At 39.4% G+C, this 20,904-nt stretch overlaps 1 protein-coding gene across 2 annotated transcripts in view; it reads right to left on the bottom strand.

Annotated features, from left to right (window-relative positions):
• Positions 1–20,904, bottom strand: part of LOC139622810 (cGMP-dependent protein kinase 1) — a 77,740-nt gene that overhangs the window by 30,666 nt on the left and 26,170 nt on the right. For both annotated transcript variants that reach the window (XM_071480416.1, XM_071480415.1), the window contains exons 3-4: positions 20,720–20,833; positions 3–108 (exon numbers count right to left, since the gene is read on the bottom strand). In XM_071480416.1, the coding sequence (XP_071336517.1) occupies positions 3–108; positions 20,720–20,833 (220 nt within the window). The remainder of the gene's footprint in view (positions 1–2; positions 109–20,719; positions 20,834–20,904) is intronic.

The following is a 20,904-nucleotide window of genomic DNA, read 5'->3' as shown; positions in this document are numbered from 1 at the left end:
ACCTTTTCAGAAACTCCATGTACTCCGTGTGCTTGATGAGACCAGTCCTCATCATGATCGTCTGAAAACATTGTCGGTCAATGGCCCACAGCTTCACATTTGTTAGAGCTGGAAAGAAGAATACACATAAGCAGCGTCATGAAAGACAAATACAATAATAAAACGGCACATGTATGAATAATGCATGCCCACCAATAGCTTTATACTTTGTGCATGCACAGTATAAAAATAGTGAATATCATATGCACTTTAAAGCATCTGATATTCAAGAATCATAGACATTTCATGGCATGTGACATGAGCGAATTTAATACTGCACTGAAATCTCTGTTCAGAGAGTGGCATGCAGAAATGTGTAAACCTTTTAGGTTTGGTTACTCTTTCAGTGGCAATAACTATCATCCAAATGTTTTCTCTAGCTGCTGATCAGGCCTAGGAGGGATGAAGTATTTTGGACAATTGCTCTTTACTTGGCAGTGCATAGATGAGTTGCTTCAAGTTATGCTACTGCATTTTAATTGTTTTAAGGTCAGGAGTCAGACTTGACTATGCTTAAGTCTTTTTTAAAGCCCCTCAGTTACTGATTGCTTTGTATTAAGGGCAATTATCAAACTGTGTGACGGAAATTATGTTAAATTTTAATTTACAAACCACTAACCAGATATTTTCTGTACAATTTCCCAGGACAATTTGGAATTTATAGCTCATCCAATGATTGCAATATGTGCTGTCCCTGAGGCACCAACTGCAAACCATAATACTGTATACACATGGAGTAGATGGAGGCTAAAACATGGCTTATATATAGCGTTTTGCCTTGTTTATTCACACATTATTGTTCCACAAAGCATCCAGGTGTTCTCTGGTGATTTTCTTATTGTAGACTGATAACATACAATTTAGTGAGTGGAAGAGATACCTAGTATGCATTGCTCTTTTCTTGTCGTTTTCACAGTTTTGAGACTCAACAGTACTTTCGCCGAGGTCCTCTGTAGTCACTTTTGTTGTGAAGAGCAGACTCTGTTGGAAGCCTGGCCATGCGAGTTTTCATCAGAGCAATGGACCTATAACCCATCCCTGAATGTCATTATATTTTCCATTCAAACCCAATTCACAGAAAAAATTGGTTTGTTGCAGCAGCAACTTTTTAACAAAGCATACCAAAACTACACATTTAATCTATCTGAACCACATCATACATTGACTCTCAGATTTCAGTGCTTCACTTTGCTAATAGCAGTTTATGATAATTGCTTCAAAATATCTGTATTTCTTACAACTGCCAGTATCATTATCTACAGTGCTTAATTTGTGCAGATTTAGAGTAGACAGTGAGGAGTAATAAGAGAGAAGACAGAGAAAATCTATGTCTGACCCCGAAACAAATCTGGAGCTCTCCTAGGAGCCCTGTGGCCACAGGGATATGTAGTAATATTAGAAAAAAAAAAATCAGGTAAGAGTCGTCTGTCTGAGTGTCTGTCTGTTGCTAGAGCTTGTCATTCTCTCACTTCCCCCTAGTGTGACACTTCCTCACAAAGCTTTAAATATAATAAATCAGGTTTTGTTAATAAGGGTGTGGTGTTGATGATGATTTGCTCACTGTCCTCAACTGTAAAGTTAGGTTTAGCTGTCGAACAGCACCCCTGCAACTGATGGAGAATTTGTCACTTCCGGAGGATGACTGCCAGGCCCAAGCCTGCAGTTTAATGGACATTACATTCCTACACTTAATGAAAGTGATGCCCAGTTGCTGATACTCACAGCACACCCACTCTTGTTTCTATCCTTGTGAGTACAGAGACTTCCCTTTGTAGCAATGAGGATTATTGTTAGATTTTGATCACTGATAAATGACTGGTAAATACTATCAGTTTAAATATGACTGCATGAACATACATGCACTCATATACTCTATGTTCTGTATGTACATATACACACACTTCCATAGACACCACAAATCTTTCTCTGTACAGACCAAGAGCTTGGCAGCACTTTAAAATAGGGCCAAACCACAGGGGAAATGCCCTCATTACACAGCCTGACACTGTTTTTACAAAGAAACACTTTCTTGGAGCAGGGACCCCAAAACACAGCATGACATAAAAATGTATTCAGACATCTGGATACACAGATATGTAGACAGTCTGTACAAGTATTCACAGATATCAAATATATACAGAGACATACATACATACACACACACACCAGTATGTCTTCTTAGATATAAACACACACATCCTACTATGTGCACATACACATAGATTAACATTAAGCAGTCATCTGACACCGAAGTAAAGATGGAAAACTGCATACGGTGAAATGCTGTCGGCACAGTGGATTGTAACACCGACGCTGGAGTCCAAACACACAGGTTGCACAATATTACCCATCTCCTTCAACCAACAAACCTCATAATTGGAGATGGTTCTAGAGAGAAATTATTAGAGTAGCCTTCTAATTTGACCCTGAGGCACCAAGAGTGGGAGGTTAGACGTCATAGCCCACTGTGCAGTGTGCAATGGAGTGTCTTGGCAGAAAGTGGGAGTATGGGGCACTGGGAAATAAGATATGTAGGGAGCCTGCAGCACACTGCAGCAGGTAAACGTATTATTCGGAGGCTTGACTAAATTGCAGTGAGACCCAGGGAGCTAGTTATCCTGTAGTGAGGGTGCTGATTAATGTCTTAATGCTCATGGGTTGCCAACCATGAGCTTCAAAGCTTTCTGGATGCACGTAACACCTCAGGCAGTGCTGGAGGATGATATCTGTGAGAGGCTTTGAGGGAATGGCCAGTGTGTTACAGTGGGATGATCCCTGGGGCTTTTATGGATGCAACATGAAACATGCATATTGTATATACTTTAGGTAGAAAAAAAAAACAGAACACCTGTGCAGTGACATACAATCCAACACAGGCCCACCAATAAGTACTACATTTGGGAAAATTGGTATTGAGCATAGTGAAGGCCTGTTGCTTCAGACTGCAGTATTTTCTTTTTTTTTTGCATCAAATTGTAACAGTTGGTAACTTGCCCACTTCGTGTAAAGTACACCATACATACATGACCAAAGCAATGGATTAGTCAGTGTTACTTTAAGCGTCAGTCTGTGAACATGAGCATTACCATTTGTCAGATTTCAGTCATATCTGTTTCGGTTTTGCATGAGATACAGTGATGAAGTCGAAAAACTATGCATCCATTCACTATCAGAAAGGTTAAAAAAGATTAAAAAAGAGAGGATTTAGTCAAGGATGTGTCGATCTGGGGAACAAATGTGATAAAAATGCTGCTTTAGTAAAAAATTGAGTCTGTGGGCGTAAATGGAAAATAAAGCAGTAATATGTTCATTACATCCCGAATACCACAGTATGGTGGTTCCTTTAAACTTCACAATTGTTGGTGTCTGTATGTGCATGTAAAGTGCCTTAACTGACAATTTTGTCTTTTAATTTTTACTCTTCAAATTAAAATCACTCTAACATCAATATAAACCCTGGTGACTACTGTTTAACATGTATTTTCTCTTTGCCCCTGAAACCTCATCTAAATTGAATGTAACCCCACCTCAGAATAAAGGATGGCTATTCATAGCCATGCTGCCCACAGCTGAGCACAATATTATCATTATTTGCTCGAGGTGCTCCTTTCCTTCCCTGTCCTTGATGCAGTGATTGTAATCCCTTACCCTTCAATTTATCCCAATTAATTGCAACAACAGATCAATAGTGCTGATTGTCAGTACTGGCAAAATTGGACAACTACTGGACAATTTTGGCATGCCATGCCCCAAAACAGATGATCTGGGAAGATAATATACATATGGGTGTCGCCAACAGGATGCACGTACGTGGTGGAAGAAATCACTCATTCATTTGGCTCACTCATAATTCACTGTAACTGAATTTCAGCCGGGGGCATTATGCAAATGCTCCATGCGTGTTTGTTCTTGTAATCTAATGTTTGCTCATTAAATTATATAAATATATGATGAGATCAGAAACATCTTTTCTCTGTACTCTGGTCATGACAGTTTACATCCAGCCCAGACTGTGGGCTTTGGAAACATCCAAAACTTGTGGGTCACTATGCCTGTAATCTTGATTTCTGTCGTGAGCACCATAAGTTTTAATGGGTTTTAAAACGACTCAGAGCAGTCTACGTCTAGCCCATGATAATTCAGCTGAAGTATAAGGCAGCTTCCATTTGCACAGCAGAAAATCCACATTCCTTTCCAAAAGCACCACTGGGCCACATGAAAGTGGTACTTAAATAAAGATTACAGCGGAGTCCTGAGCAGTGAAGTGTGCAAGGAAACTCGTACACTCTGATGACAAGAAATATATTTGTTAGGAACATAACATTAACACAGTATAATGTACGGATCAGTGTACATCCCTGTGTATATAATATTTGATAGAAAATAAGTTTTAAAATAAGCTCCTAGTCTCTCTCTCCACATTCATCTCTGGAAAAGATGCAGGGAAATCTGCATTTATTACCTGCCTACTGTGGTGCCAGTAGGTACATTCTCTAGAGGAGGAAAAAACTGTCATAATAAGATCATGACGGATGATGATATGTATGCTGACACAATACTGTGCATTATTCACAGCAAAGTCTCCCTTTTCCACTTCTGTGTTACCATGCCAATAATCAAATCATTGTCAAATGGCAAGAAAACCTATTAGAAAACCTTGTAAATTTTAATCAAATCAACGTGTGTGTTTGGTGCTATGTTTGTTATTAGGAGGGGCTTGGCTGTGAATTATCATTTTAGCACTTGTAGATGATTAACCTGGGGTTATACAGCTCTGAGAGAAGGAGTGGCAATTCCAAACTAATTAGTCAGAGCACCCACCATAAGAATTTGCTCTGTGAGATATTGTAATGTTTGGGTTTTAGGGCATTTGAATTGGTTTTCACTGTTAAAAAAACTTTTCCACAGTCAAATCTCTGACTTACCTGCTCCTGCAACTTAATTTTGGTCATCAACATTTTCAGCTCAATTCTTTCTCTCCCTGTAATGTCTAAAAAAAAAAATAAGAAAATCAACCATTCTCATCTCACTGACTCTGAGACACACAGTCACATACACACTTCACACAAAATCACATAATCACGTAAACTCTACTCCTTTGAGACTTCCTTCATGCCTTGTTTTGGAAAGCGTTAAAAGAGCGATGCTGTCAGGGCTGCAGGGTGGAAGAGTGTAATCTCCTTCCCCCCCTAAGTCATTAATAACATCAGCCAAGTCTGATTACGTCTGGATGAGCTCTTTAGAGCGTGAGAAACCAGGACAGGTCATTTACGCCAGACAGCGTCACAGAGCCTAAAGAAAAAGGAAAACATTGGAATTCTCTTTATAATTATGGATCAAATTTTAATAATAACAATTATTATTATTATTTTATTGCTTAAAGGACCATAACACAGTGTAGGAAAAACAGATATGCTGGATCATGTTTGGTAATGAAATGTGTAATAACTAACTAAGTGATAGTTTGTGCTCTTTTGACAGCTTTCACATTTCAGTGAATCCTATAACAACACTAGCTGACTTAATCAGATGCAATCTCCACATGCCAGTTCTCCCAATAGTCGTTCCACGTAGGAGACATGAGTCCATGGACTTGAAACAGGAGCTGCTTGAGAAATATTGAACTGAACATCATCCCACCTGCCATCCACCCACCATGCTCACCCACGCTAACCCATAATAACCCATATTTAGAGAATAACATATTTAGTTGCTGTTATTAGGTGATTCTATTGTGGCAGTGGTGACATAAAAATAATTAAATTTGAAAACCATCTATGTCTATTTAAAAAAGAAAAGACACCCAGACGTGTGGTTATATTTAAATGCATAAATCTAGCACATAGATGCTACAGAAACCTATTTGGTCAGAAAGTGTGCTTTTAGCTTTCTCTGTCTGAGTCCCAAGATAAAAACACAATTTACCACTCACATTTGTATGTTGCATTAACAAACCTCACTCCTGACCTTTATTCAGCAATTACAGCTGATCTTGTTTGGAAGTTCATCATAACCATGCACGCATTTAGAAGACCAGAGTCTGGTTGGTTTAAATAAGTATTCCATTATCCTGAAAGGAGAGTGGTTCATCTAAAGTTGGCTCTGTGATTGCAGAGTTGATTCTGTTATTCTACCTGAGTGGTAAACATTGCTTATTTCCAGCTTGAAGACTTTGACACTGTGAGTAGGGACCCTGTAATTTTTGGACACTAAAGCGTTATTATTTAAAAGTCAAATTCAGTGCATCTCACCATACTTTCTTATATCATCGGCATCTTACATCATTCAACCAATGGCTTCTCTACATGGGATGTGCGGGACGGTTAGTCGTGATGGGAAACACTGTCACAACAAAGATCAAAGAAACTATTTTCAAAGCTTGAAGTTCACCGTTTGCTCTAAAAGTGTGAGAAAGAAGTGTTGTGTGGTGTGATGAACAGACATACACTAATCTTAAAGCTCCAGTAGATGGGAGAAACAGGCAACCATCCCACATTTGAAAACACACAATACCATCCCACACTTGTGGGATAAATTCATAAATATAATTAATAACAACAATTTCAACACTAAAGTCTTCATTAAATGTAGTGTCTCTAATGATAGATGTTTCACCTGAAGTGAGGGGGAGTCATAGGCCAAGAAGAACAGTTTAATCTCTTTCTGAGGAGTTAGTGACTGGAACAAGAAAAGAGTAAACTCATACATACACATAAAGCCTTAAATCATCACAATCAATTCTAACAGACCTTTGTTCAGATCATTTTTCATCAAAAGGAATTCATCTCTTTTCTACACAGATTTCATGTCATGGTGCCATGATGCAAGTGCTGCTACCTGAGGTGATAATGTCAATGGTGAGGATAACTGCTTCTATGGATGGGGAATAAGGAAAACGTCTTTGCTGTTCAGTGCCTGCTGCATCTGAACACCAATTTAAAAAAATTACCTTTTCAGCATAAATTGCTTTCTCATCAGTTTGTGAGATAAATTTTAATTGTTTGTTGTCCTCATCGTTATGGACAATCAACCAGAAACTATTTGCCACAGAGGAAATCAGTTTGAATAACCTGATAAATTTCAGTCAGCCCGGCTGTAGAAGATCAAATGGAGGAAATGAGGTGTGTTTGCTGTTCATCAGCAAGTGGGTTATTTTTAGGCCTTGGTCCAGGTTGTATCAGGTAACACATTTCTGTATATAGCTGGTTCTGTGGACTACTCAAACCCCACACTGAAATCTGTCCAAGTATTTATGTGGCAGGTCGCTAAATATCCCATTAACAATGTAAAATCATGTGTCACACATTTTCAGCTGGTTTTTGTCATTTAATATCTTAAGATGATATCCTACTGAATGAATTACTACAAATATGAGTGAGTATGAGAGTATTTTTTGTTTTCCACTCTGACAACAAGAGGAAATGACTTGCTGTGTCATTTTGAATTTCATAAGTCCTTCCGTCAGTCAACGCTGATGTTTTGCAGCCTGCTGAGAGAAAAACATCACATCTCTGCATCCAAAACACAGAGAGAAGCCAGACTGATAATTCCCCACATTCTGCTTTGCTAGAATGTGATGAATACCTGTTTCTGTGACTGTGTGAGAGACTGCGTGCCAGCGTGTGTGTGTGTGTGTGTGTGTGTGTGTGTAAAATTATTTAAATTATTTTAAGAAACGGCTATTATTCTGACAAGAGGCCTATTTACTCTGCAGGAGACCTACATTCAGCTCACTTTCTGTGAAATCCTTGGAGAAACTGTTCATTATAGGAGGAATTGATGTATAACCACGCAAACATTAATCAAAGCAGTGAGCTGCCCTGAGATTAAATGTATTTCACTTCCACAGTCTGACAAACATAACATAATCCAGGCAGCAAATGCATTTCGACATATATTGGCTAAAACAAATTGGTAGCATGTTATTGTAATTTCAAGGAGACGAGCGTCCTGCTGGCATGAGAAACAATGTAACTAATTAGACATTCTATACTTTTGTGAATCTAGTTTTCTTGTGCTCCACTTATTACCCTAACACCTTTAATCCCACTCTAGTTTATTATAAGTGTAAATGAGGTATGAGAAAGTAACTCTAGTTTATTATATCTAATCTTAAAAACTTAAAAGGCTATTCCCAGTCTTCCCTACGGTATACACATAATGAGGGTGGAGACATTATAGTGCATAAATGATATATCATAGTTTATTCACTATCATCCACTTCTAATGGGGCATGAAATTAAGCTTGTTTTTTTTTAAAGGGTGAAAGTCAGCAGTTAGAAATTTATTAGAAATCTCTCTGCTTCTCAGTCAGTTGCTTTAATTGTATTTCTGTGGTACCATACATCAGGTGGACCAGGAATATTGTGGGGAAGAAGCATAAGCTGCCAGAACAAGCACTTCGCTAATATTGGCATTCCACAAATTTAAAATGATATATATATGTATATATATATATATATATATATATAGATGGAAAATGTTTTCTCTTCTGACCATTTCTCTCGCACTCACTGTCAGCCATAGAGCTAGGTCTATTTTCACTATCCAGTTAAGAAACAACAATCAGAGTTCCTTGGATGAAAAGTTAGTCCCACCTTGTCTCAGATTGGCTCAACATCACTGAATTTAGCAATTTGGCTGCAAATGGCTACATGGTTGGACCATACCTATCTGATCTTTGCTCTGGATGAATCAAACTAAATTGCACATTTAAAGTATGTTGTTTCAAACTTATCAGCTTTCATTCTCGAGGCTACATATTTTACTGTGTGAGAAACAGCTCACTCATGGAATCTCTTTTCCAGTGATAGATCAACAACTACATAATATCAGTAAGTCCACAAACTAGCCAAGGGTGTGACTCATGCATTCTACAGTGTGTTCTGTGGAAGATTAGCTTTCATGTTCCTCTCAAGCAACATGAAATAATCTGTTGTCCCAAATGTGCTTGTCCTTTCAAGTGTCTCATATCCATATCCATCTTTTCCCAGGCTACACACAAATCCAGCTTGAGCTTACTCCATTCTAGAGAGTGGTAGTAATGCACCTAAAGCGGTTTCATGACTGCCAAAAAGAATAAAATAACATCTGCATTTTAGCAGCTAGAGACCTTCTAATGGAATGTGACATAGTTACACTTGAACAGATGGATGTATTTATATTAACGCAACATATGACTAGAATGCATATTGGGATGTGGTTTTAGCAAGTGAATTTTAATCTGTCCTGTACTTCTTGGATGCATTTTTCCATTACCCTTTTTTCATAATCATAATTCAGTCTGCTCAAGATGCATGAACTGAACTGAACAGTGTAAACGAGTTATAAAAAGTATTGCTAAGAGAAGCAGCTCCACAAAGTTTCCTGAGATATTTTCTCCCCTCTGATACTCATGTACAACAAGCAAATTACTTTTTTGTGAAGCAAATGTGCCCCAGACTTATATCACAGAAGGCAAGCAATGCAAATCTCCTCTTAATAATGCAAAACAGAAAAGATACCAATATAATCCTTCTGTGCAGAGCTGCCCTCAGTTATGTTCATGTTATTAGCTTGTCCATATTGACAAAGGAGCCTACTAGCATAAAAAATGTCCAAGAAAAGTAGTTCTTAAAAGCTGCACCTGCAGGGATGTTTTCTTATTGACTGACTATATATTGCTGCTGACTGAGGTTGCCTCTCTCTGGGTGATTTAACCTTTCAAGCCATATAGAGCCCCAGAAGAGCCTTTTGCTCCAGGCTCACACCTGCTCTCCAACTGAGAATCAGGACAACAACAGCAGCAGGGGCCCTCGGTCCAAACACACACACACACCCACACACATAAACGCACTAATATATGCACATACACACAAAAGCACATCACAAGTCAAATGCCCTCATCCAACTAAAATAAGCCTCGCTGTCAAGTGTAAGACACAGGCTTCACCCCAAAATACATGCAGTGACTAGTACAACAACTGTGACTGAAAACAACTGGGTGAGGGCTACCCTGCCACCATCGCCATTTCACCACCGCATTTCTGTCTGCACTCTGGCAACAGTGTTACCATGGCAGCCATGGAAACAGAGAAGATTTCCCTTCACTATGTCCCATTGGAATTCTGTCTACCAAGGCAAGTCTTTCTGTGTTCTTCTCTCTGTCTCTCTGTGTCTGCATTTTCTTCAGTTATCCAATGAAATCCTTTAACCAGTGAACATGTAGTTTTCTTAAACCTCTGCACACACCAGCGCGATGTGTTGAAAGGACAGCGACTCTGCCTTGACTTTTACAACAAAATATCTGGACATCATTATGGACATGCAAATTCATGTCTACAACGATGTGTCATTTGCATCTCATTTGCTGTCAGTAACAACGAATGAGATGCCAATTTGTGAGCTTTGTTTTTGTGAGCATCATTTGTAATTTTGTGCAATTTCATGCAAAATGCAATTTTGTGTTATCTCAGTTTTTCTGCTCGTCTAATTGTTAGTCTACATTTTAATGTGGCATGTTCACAAACTGTACAGTCCATTTACCATTCCTCTCATTTTTACATATATCTTTTGATGCATTTGTTCGTCTACGTCGTCAGTCTTTCATTTCCCTGCTCATGGTTGCATCATAGTTATTGTGGGTATCCTAAGATTGGTTTAAACACAGCAGTACATTAGATGGTGCCTCTGTTTTCCTTGTTAAGAGTGCACTCACTACCTTTCCTGATTCTGAGAGCCCTTATCTCCAGCTCTTCACAGAGCTGCCTATTGGTGGTGCTCAGGTCCACATGCAACCACCCTAAGTTCACAACAATGAATCTAATTCATTGTTTCTTCTAAAAGCTGCAGTACATTTGAACCCTCCATTCTGTACATTATATAACACTTTCAAGCATTTGAGGTCATCTGTCCATTAACTCAGGACTTCTCTCACTTCCCAAATAGCAATACTTATTTGTGGAACACCATATTTCAATTTCTTATATTTTTATATATCCTTATAAGTTACAGCATATAAATTACAGAAACATAGCCCTATTGGTGTATGCAGACACTATCAGTCTAACATATGCTTAAGGAATATCCCTTGTTTTTTTGTTTGTTTTTTTTTGTTTGTTTTTTTTAATCCCACTGTTTTTCATTGTATTGATTTGATAGAAATAAGCAATGGAAAAGAGTAAGCAAAATACAAATGTTATTATACAGGGTTTTTTTTATTGGACATATATCTGTGACTAGATTGTATCATGAAATCTCTGAAAACTGTTTGACTGTTTTCTGCCTGTAGTGTCTGATGTCGTTAACCTTAATTTTACCTTTAAATTTGAGCTGGTAGATACAGGTAATTAGAATGGTGCTGTCCCCCAGGCAGCAGAGACAACAGCAGCCATATGTGGCTGCATTTAGGGCTCATTCTACAAGAAAACCTATTAACCTGACTAAAGAGAGAGTAGCGCTCAGATCCAGCTTATATATCATCTTCAAGAAGAGGAACAGGAGAGCCGCTAACAGGTGCTAAGTGTCTGCAGTCTAATACTTATACTAACATTATATCATCAGCAAGATGATGCTGTTTGCTAAATGTGGCTAATGTAACTGGTTACTAAACTAAGCACAAAAAGTAAGGAAATTTGTGTTTGGTAGATTATTTCTTTGTTGTAACAATGCTTCTTGGCAATAAATCTTATACCGTTGGAAAGCCTGTTTATTTCCCTTTTTAAATGGTGCCCCATTTGTAAGGAACATGAATTTGTGGGATGAGCAGCAGAGATGAGTATGTGGGTTGCGCCCATGAAAGATTTGCCCAATTTTCTCTGCTTTTTTTTGCTGTTGACTCTTGTTTGGTGTTGTTTGATGGATTGGATGATTGAAGTCTGAAGAAACAAGACATATTGGCAATTTAACAATTTATTCATTTAACAAACAGGAGCCTCAGTAGCGTGTGGAAGAACCATACACAGCCACAACAGCCTGGCACCTCCTCCTCATGCTGGTCACCAGCCTGGTCACACACTGCTGTGGGAGGGCATCCCATTCTTCAAACCAGCATTTGTTGCAAGTCAGCCAACGTGGTTGTGTTGGTCACTCTGGCACGGACAGCACTCCCAAGCTGATCCCACAAGTGTTCAATAGGGTTGAGGTCAGGACTGCTGGCAGGCCATTCCATCCTCTCCACTCCCAAATTCTGGAGGTAGTCTCTGATAAACTCCGCTCTGTGGGGGCGAGCATTGTCATCTTGGAGGATAGAGTTTGGTCCCAGACTGTGGAGATATGGGATTGCCATTGGTTGCAGAATTTCATCTTGATATCTCTCTGCATTAAGATTGCCTCTAATGATGACAAGCCTCATTTTTCCAGTGAGGGAGATGCCGCCCCACATCATCACACTGCCTTCACAAAAGATGCTACTCTATCGGAGGAGCAATCACCAAAGCGTTCTCCGCGCTTTCTCCACACTTTGACCAAGTGCCCTAGGCAGAATCTGGACTCATCGCCGAACATAACGTTCCTCCACATGTTCAGGTTCCAGTGCACGTGTTGCAGACACCAACACAAACGGGCCTGATGGTGAAGGGCAGTCATGGCAGGCCTCCTGTCAGCCCTATGAGACTGGAGATTGGCTGGGGATGCCGTCTTCTTGGGTTCTATATAACAGTCTCTGACATCCCCTGTTATATGGAACTTGGCCTTCAGTTTGCAGATGGTACCAGGGCTCACTCTAAATAATGCCGCAACTTGGTTTTGTGGAACACCAGTCCTATCGCCCTGTCACACAGGCCCTATCTAGATCAGATTCTTGGAGCAGACACCAACTGACCACTGTAGCAGGGCCCATGCTCACAGGTGCTGACATTCAGGTGATTGGCACCTGAATGTCAGCACCTGGTGGTACCATAAGCTCAAAACAGGAGTCAATAGCAACAGCAAAAACAACTGCCTGGCATTGGCAGAGGAGTTTGGCAAATCTTTCATGGGCGCAACCCACATACTCAGCTCTGCTGCTCATCCCACAAATTCATGTTCCTTACAAATGGGGCACCATTTAAAAGGGAAATAAACAGGCTTTCCAACAGTATAAGATTTATTGCCAAGGAGCATTGTTACAACAAAAAAATAATCTACCAAACACAAATTTCCTTACTTTTTGTGCTTAATTTAGTTACTCACTCAGTCCAACATATTTCCTATATTAGCGCATAGCTGTGTGTCACTCAGCTGAATTTATAGGAAACTGATTTATAGGAAACTGAAATACACACACAAAAATCATACTAATAATGACTTTTGTTAGGGTGCTCTTACAGTCTGCATTCACCATATTGGTGAATGCAGGGCCAATAAGTGATGCTTGGTATTCTGCACCAGATCCAACATGAGAGCAGTACGCAAGAGTGAGAGGAGGCCAAGACAAAGTACTGATGTCGTGGAATCACACTGCTTGGTCAAAGAAGAGCTAGAGGTGATTTCACAGTTCATTATCATAGAAGTCATATGTGAAAAATGTTAAAAACACAGCAGGAATGTTTTGTAGGTAGACTGCTTTTCTTTGTGATGCACAGATGAAGCAGATATGTCACAGACACAAGAGTAACAGCCAGGGATGTAATTATGGAAGAGACCTGAGACATTTACACACACACACACACACACACACACACACACACACACACAAAGTGGACCCAAGAGTAAGAGACTAAAAGGACACACTGACAGTCTTACAAGCAACATGTTTTATTATTTAAACACAACCTAAAGCCACAATTCTCCGCCTTCCGCACTGGTTGTAATGTTTAACTTGGTACCTGGTTCTCTAAGGAGTTGAACCTGTAACTTATCTCTTTCTGCCAAAACAAGATTCGTTCACTGTGAATAGGGTGATTCCTGACACTGAGCAGATGTAGTGTACTACACACTTAGACTCACACATTTACACACAATCACATGCACATTTTCCCCTCTCAGACTGATTAGACAGACGACTGTTTGTTCACTCCCAGCGGAAGGAAGGGTTTTTATACAGCTGAGCTATCAGCTGTGGGCCATTCTCAGAAGTCTCCAGAACAATTCTGCTGCTGTGGCTTAATATTCTTTCTTTGAATATTCTTTCTGTGATACCATGGCATGAAGTGCTATATCGGTAATGTGTGAATACTGCTGCCCATGCACTGTTAAACATAAGCCCTCTGCTACCTGTCATGTTTCATCTATGGCACATCCTGAGGTGAAAGACAGTTTCTCTAAAATTGCACCTGTCAAAATACAGGCTAGAGCATGTGCATCAGAATGTACATAGTTATGAATGTCTGTGCTGTCTATATGCATTTAAAAGGTATTCAGTATTTTAACCTTGTAGGACTGAATTCAGCCCTATGTTGTGGATGAACAATAGCCACATGGAAAAGTAAGCCCTAAAATCTAAGGTGTTAAGAGCTCTATATTCATGACTCATTGGTGCATGGTGCCAAGTCATAGAACCCATAATCTTTTTTTAATTACTTTTATGCCTTTATTTCGTAGGGATAGTGAAGTCTGACAGGAACCTTGGGGAAAGAGAATAGGGGAATAAAATGCACCAAATGATCCGGCTGGGAATCAAACTGGGCACTCACCGCTCAGGGCATTTACGCTCATGTGGTATGTGCCCTAACCAATCAGCTCTCGGGTCACCCCAACCCCAATGATTCAGTAATGGCTTGGATAACTGCCATCTGCAGGAAATGAAAACCCTCCATCAAATTAATTAAAATTTGCGTTCTCCTTTGTGTCTCAAGTCCCTGTTTGCTTAAAGAGATAACATATAAATATCAAATAATGGGGATCATTAGGAGAAAGGAAATGTCACTTTGAAATGGATATTTGTACAGTATATAATGTAATGTATAGACTGGTTGGCATCAATATGCACCTTATACATTTATGCATTATATATATATGGAACATCAGTGGTCCCATGTTTTGAGTCAGATGTAGCTCCACAGCCCAGTTAGATGAAAATACTCCTTCATCGATAAACACATGTCATATGTCAAATGTGTTCTTGGATGTTATTTAAGACTATCGATTAAATAAAAGTGGGTTTTGTACTTTTTGTAATTGTTGTTGACGTTCAGGCTAGGTCTCTTTTTCAGTAACTTTGCTCAAGTTTCACTTTGTACTACTACCACTTGGAGTGACAGATGTTGGATGTTTCAATCGCCTATCCAATTTCTTGGATAGTTATTTATTTTTGACTTCTCTGTACACTTGTTCTCATGTATTCTGAATTGCATCTTGTGGTGTTAAGGTTTCACAACTGACTGTCAATTATAACTGGTAGTTTATTGGTCACTGTGGCACATCAATTTGTGATCCTATTAGTGTTTATTTTCCTTCTGAATACATATAGGTGGAAATATCTACCATTATTACAAATTAATTGAGCTACTCCACAATCTTTAGTACCCTCTGGCAACTTCAGAAGTACCTGCTGGGATACATGTACACCTGGGTGGGAATAACTGCGCTACATTTTGAAAACACAGGTCACTATACAGTATAATAAAGTGCATATTCTTGTATTTCCCTCAGTAATTCCAGTGATGGGTTGCTTAATTAATTACAATTCTAATGTATCATCTTCACCCATTTGTGCACTTAAATGACCACATTAAATTAAGCTTTTAGCTCTGTCCAGCACATGTCCCTATGATCATCCTCAAAATATGGAAAACCAATTCTTTCACATTTCAGGCTACAGCTCTTAGTTTTTAATTCCCTGGTCATTTAGTTTCCAGTCAATTTAATGCTACCATTTTCTTAGCCATGGTTATTGTTTCCAGTACCTGCACACCTAGGCTGTCTAAAGAGCTGCAACCTAATTCTCGAATATGCATAGGAGGGTAAAAGTGAAGATGTGCCGGTGTGAAAAATTGCCATTTTTTGTTAGACATTGATTATCATGAAAATAAATGCCAGTCAAGCCTGACTGCACATTACAAAAATGCCTATGTTTGTACATGAGAGATACAGAGAATGACTGAAAGGGTACAAAATGTGTGTGTGTTTGTGCATGCCTGTGTGCTTGCTGCTGGCCCATACCCAATAGTATGCTTGATTGCTTGAACATTATTTCCTTTCAAATACACACTGCCTCACTCCTCACCTGGATCTTCCTGCAACTGCTCTGTGTGACCTGGTACTTCTCAAAATGATTTATGAGATTGCTATTATTTGAAAAGTATTATAATCTAGTCATATGCCAAAGCATTCATGTGCATTAGATATGAGCCCAACTGAGAGCCCAGCTGAGTTTCTGCAATGACGTCTGAGACTGCTTTTTCCACCACTACCATTAAGATGGAGCACACAGATAATCAGTCCCACTGATTATGTTAGTAGTGACTGGCAGTGACCTCACTCTCTAAGAGATGATTGGTCCAAAGCAATGTCAGGATTCCCAATGCTTGTTTAGAGCCTCTATTACTGACACTATGCTTTCGTGTGTGTGTGTGTGTGCCACATTGTGCTATATTTGTTTGAGCTTCAAATGTTTAATTTAATTTGCTAATAACCAAAAGGTCTATATTTGAATGTGAAAGTTCATTCCTGAAAATGGAAACACATCTTGTGGTTTTTTTGTTTTGTTTTTTCGTTGTTGTTTTTCAGAATGACCATGAGATGTGGTTAAAAGCTATGTTAAAAAACAAACAAACAAAAAAAAAAAAAAGCTGGTTAAGATTTTTTTCATGGATGAAGGATCTATTTTTCCATTGTAGAATATTTGAAGGACTGCTAAATGGATCTGATTGTGATTGGCCAAATACTAGTAGTTAGGTTCATGGAGTCTACAAAGTGAAGAACACAAGTGCTTAACCTTGAATCCATTGACAGCGCACACACAAACAAGTCTATGTTGTGTCCTGAAATGTGCACTAGTCATTATTACAGTAGGCTTACACAATGAACAAGGAACATAACGTGGTATTCTAACCTCTTAAATATTGTCATGTCAGTGGCATACTTTGATATACACACACATCTTTGAATAGCACACAAATATGTAATGTGTAGTGTGTTCTAAATAATTAAATGTGACACTGAGTAGAATAATCATAATAAATGATTAGCATACTACCTTGCCGCTGTAATGAGCTGTTGCTAGCTTGACATTTCTACTTGCTATTGAAAGGCTAGAAAACATCTCCAGATCAGCTGCAGAGATGTTTCATACAGGAGCTTCAGGGGAAATAAATTATGGCTTGAAAACTTTTTAGTTGGATTCTACAAAGGCAAAGCCAGATAATCCCACTTCCTTTCTATTCTTAGCCCATGTTCCACATTAATATCGCAGCAAGTGCAGACTAGCTGGACCAGCGGTTCTCAAACTGTGCCGTCAAATAATAACATGTAAGGTGTGAGAGAGCCCTCTTCCCGACCAACCTGAGCTTGTAGGTTTGTCCTGTATTTATCACCTCTTGCTTTTGTCTCTCACTTCTACCCTTTTCTTCTTCTTTTCTTTGGCCAGCATCTTCCTGATAATTGTCATGTGAAAATTATGTGATATGGATTTGATGGCAAGGGGACTTTTTGTGAACTGAGTCTTGGGCAACATTTTTCTCTCAGGCTGCGTGCAAAATCCCACCTCAGTTGCCAAGACTGGCAGAACCAAACCTAAATTGTGGCAATAAGTAACAGTATCCTGAAACTTAATATAGTATATTGATTTGTGAAACACGTTTTGGGCACTACACAACCTGGGAGTAAGTGCTATTGGAAAAGCTTAAGGGCAGTAGAGTTTAGAAGGATCCTTTTCTGTTGGGAGAGTGCAGGCAAGTGGTAACACATGCAATTACATAAAGAATGAAGAGGAGGAGGAATGATGGAAAACGAATAACCTTGTCAGTTCCTCCAGGAATTTGTAATTATGCAGATACAAGAATTAATACAAATTCAACTAATCCTTATATTATTTGGGAGAGTTTGAAATTTTGTCTAATCCCTGCAATACATCCACATAAAAATTGGATGAACCATTGCACATTTTCCCAATCAAAACACCTTCCTGCATGAGATGGTCCAATCGAATTTACCTTTTTTAATGTATGTTCAGGAATGAAACCCGTTATATGGCTTTAGTATTTATTCATTTGTTTTGCTGAGCCTTCTGTATTTGAATTGTCATGTTACCTCAACCGACTAAAGCAGTGATTTTGATTATTTTAGACATTTTCCTATACATGACAGATACTCCTTATTCCATTACTGCCAACCATTTTCCAAATTGGGTTTTTCCGTCTTTCCAGGCAGCCATTCATGGTTTCGAGTGCAGTTTGACAAACAACTTGTGTGTGTGTGATAGATAATCTGTCATAGTGAACATTACATCTGCTTTCATTGTTGTCACGGTCATGTTCTCCTTTTGTTGTAAGACAGATTTGGAAAGCCAGTAGATACAAAGCTCACTGTGATGAATTACCAAAATCAAGCCAGTTTCAAGTCTGTGATTTTCATAATGTTCTGACATGAATACAAACTAAATGATGCCTGAAAGAAAAGAAGGACACAATGAAAAGTCTAAAACTTTGTGGTGTGCATTGGAAAGGGTTTGCACCAGTTTAAAGTGAATATTATTTAAAGTCAATGTGGTTAAAAGTAAATTGGCTAAAATATATTCACAAATATCAGTGTTACAGTGCTTTAAGACCAAAAAAACATTTCAAGTTCATTTCCTCTCACTGGAACTAATTAAATCTTGTTTTTTTCATGCTGAGTTGAAAAGTTAAATTTTAAACATTCCTAATTCCTGCTTAACAGTTCTTGAAGCAAAAGAAACACCAGTATTAGCTACCTAAACACAAGGCCTTGAGTTGCTCTTGATTAGTTTGACTGTGTTCATAATCATTCTAATCATAACTGCACACATTTTCTCTAAATGAGTTGTTGCACCTAATAGCTTTTAATTGTTTCTGTGAGTTTTCTTAATAGGTGACAGACTCCAATAATCTCTTCATTATCACAGTTAGCAATAATGTCATTATATTCTGAGTTAGCCTTGCAGACTAAGGACGGTGGGGGACATTGTACACCGTTTTACGGATGAGTCCACATTAGAAAGTTCATCATCTAAATTCTGCTAAGATGTAATTAGTCATGCATATAACTTAGGAGACCATGCAATGTAAATTGAAATTACACTGAGGAGAAAGGTTCCACACACAGATCAAATTAAAATGGTTAATTGGAAACTGAAGGCTCAGGCACACTCATCAAGTAGTTGCATGATTTCCATTGGAGCCAATGTAGTAGCTGAATTTCCTGGTACATTCTTGTGTAGAGACGCACAATAAAACAAAGACAACCACCCTCAGAGACAGTGCCAGTGACCCTGTTAGGCTGCAAACATACTTCTGCCCATGTAGACAATTACATCATTTGTTCCATGCACAGTTTTTATGGAGCAGCCACTTCACCAGCAAAGCAAAGCACTGACGTATACTAATAAAGACTGTGGCGGGAAGTATGGGCCAGTGGGCTGGTGGCAGGCAAAAGAATATACAAAAGAAAAAGACAGACACTCTGTCGCCAGTGGGAAGGGGGAAAGAGTTGGCTCATCTCCCTCTGAGCCCTTGTTGCCATAGCAACGGGAGCTGGGAGTTCTGTCAGGTTGGCTGTTCAGTGGTAGGGTATCATGGGACATGAAAGGGGTCAGCAAGGGGCGTGCAACCTCACTGCCACAATGGTCAACCCTGTTTCCCCCACACTTCCAACTCGCACCTCCTCACCCTCAACTGTAGGCCCAACAGACCCCCTGCCCTTCATGCATTCATTCATATCCTGGGTCACACAGATTCCCACCACAAACAGCAAAAGATCAAGAGTGTGGAATTATTTACCAGGTCAGTACTGATTATACTGAATTATGATACAGTATGTTATTTACTGCCAGCTGGAGCGAGGACTTAAGACACTGACCTACATTCATTTATTGCGATTTGAACTGCATTTCTGTGAACACTTTCAGACACAAGGCCTTATCTCATCTCACCTTTTGTCTATTTATTATTCCACCCAAACACACATTTCTAGCTATTTCCCATTTCCTGCCAGACATAAACACAAATTTTTCATGCTGACACACTCTTACAACACGCTAGTTCTCAAATGTGCGTGGCCCACCATCTGTCCTGTCCTTCCTCAGCCTCCTCTCCTTGGTCTACTAGACTGACTATTCAGTTTGCCAGTCTGATAGACCACCTACTCACTCACTGTGCATCCTTCATTGCTGGAGCTTTGACATATGAAAAGGCAGAGGCAGTAAACCTTGACATTCAGCTCAGTGGGGGTCTCGCAACACACTTAACTGGAGTGTTTGAAAATGTGGACAGATGATGGTTAGTGTTTCATCATGACTGAGTAACAATGCTATCACTGTGTTCCACACACCCATTCATACAAAGACGGTGTGATCCCCCTATGTATCAATGTAGGAATGATAATTTAGAGGCAGAAAGACCCCAAATCCTCTATACGAGGGCGAGAGCTTTCTCTGCGTGTGTGTGCGTGTGTGTGTGTGTGAGAGAGAGAGAGAGAGAGAGAGAGAGAGAGAGAGAGAGAGAGAGAGAGAGAACAGGTGCCATCCATCACCTGAGGTAACGTGGACATTCAACACAGACTCATGCAAGCACTTTAGATGTTTTTCCAGGTGTCTGTTGAGACTCACTCTTGACAGTGGCAGTCCTGGTGCAGTTGTAGAGAATAGCCAGCTCTCCAAACACCTTTCCTGGCCCCATGGTGCAGAGCTTCAGGCTCTCCTTCGTCACCTCCACCTTCCCATCTGAAACATGCACAGTCACACAGGTGCACTATTAGGCATCATGCTATACAAATTGTACATTTGTTTTACTA

The sequence above is a fragment of the Trachinotus anak genome, unplaced genomic scaffold (assembly GCF_046630095.1).
Source record: "Trachinotus anak isolate AG129_WGS33_773 ecotype Australia unplaced genomic scaffold, CSIRO_AGI_Tana_v1 ptg000007l, whole genome shotgun sequence".
NCBI lineage: Eukaryota > Metazoa > Chordata > Actinopteri > Carangiformes > Carangidae > Trachinotus > Trachinotus anak.
Note: the sequence above shows the minus strand (reverse complement) of the source record. Positions and strands in the feature narration are given on the sequence as shown.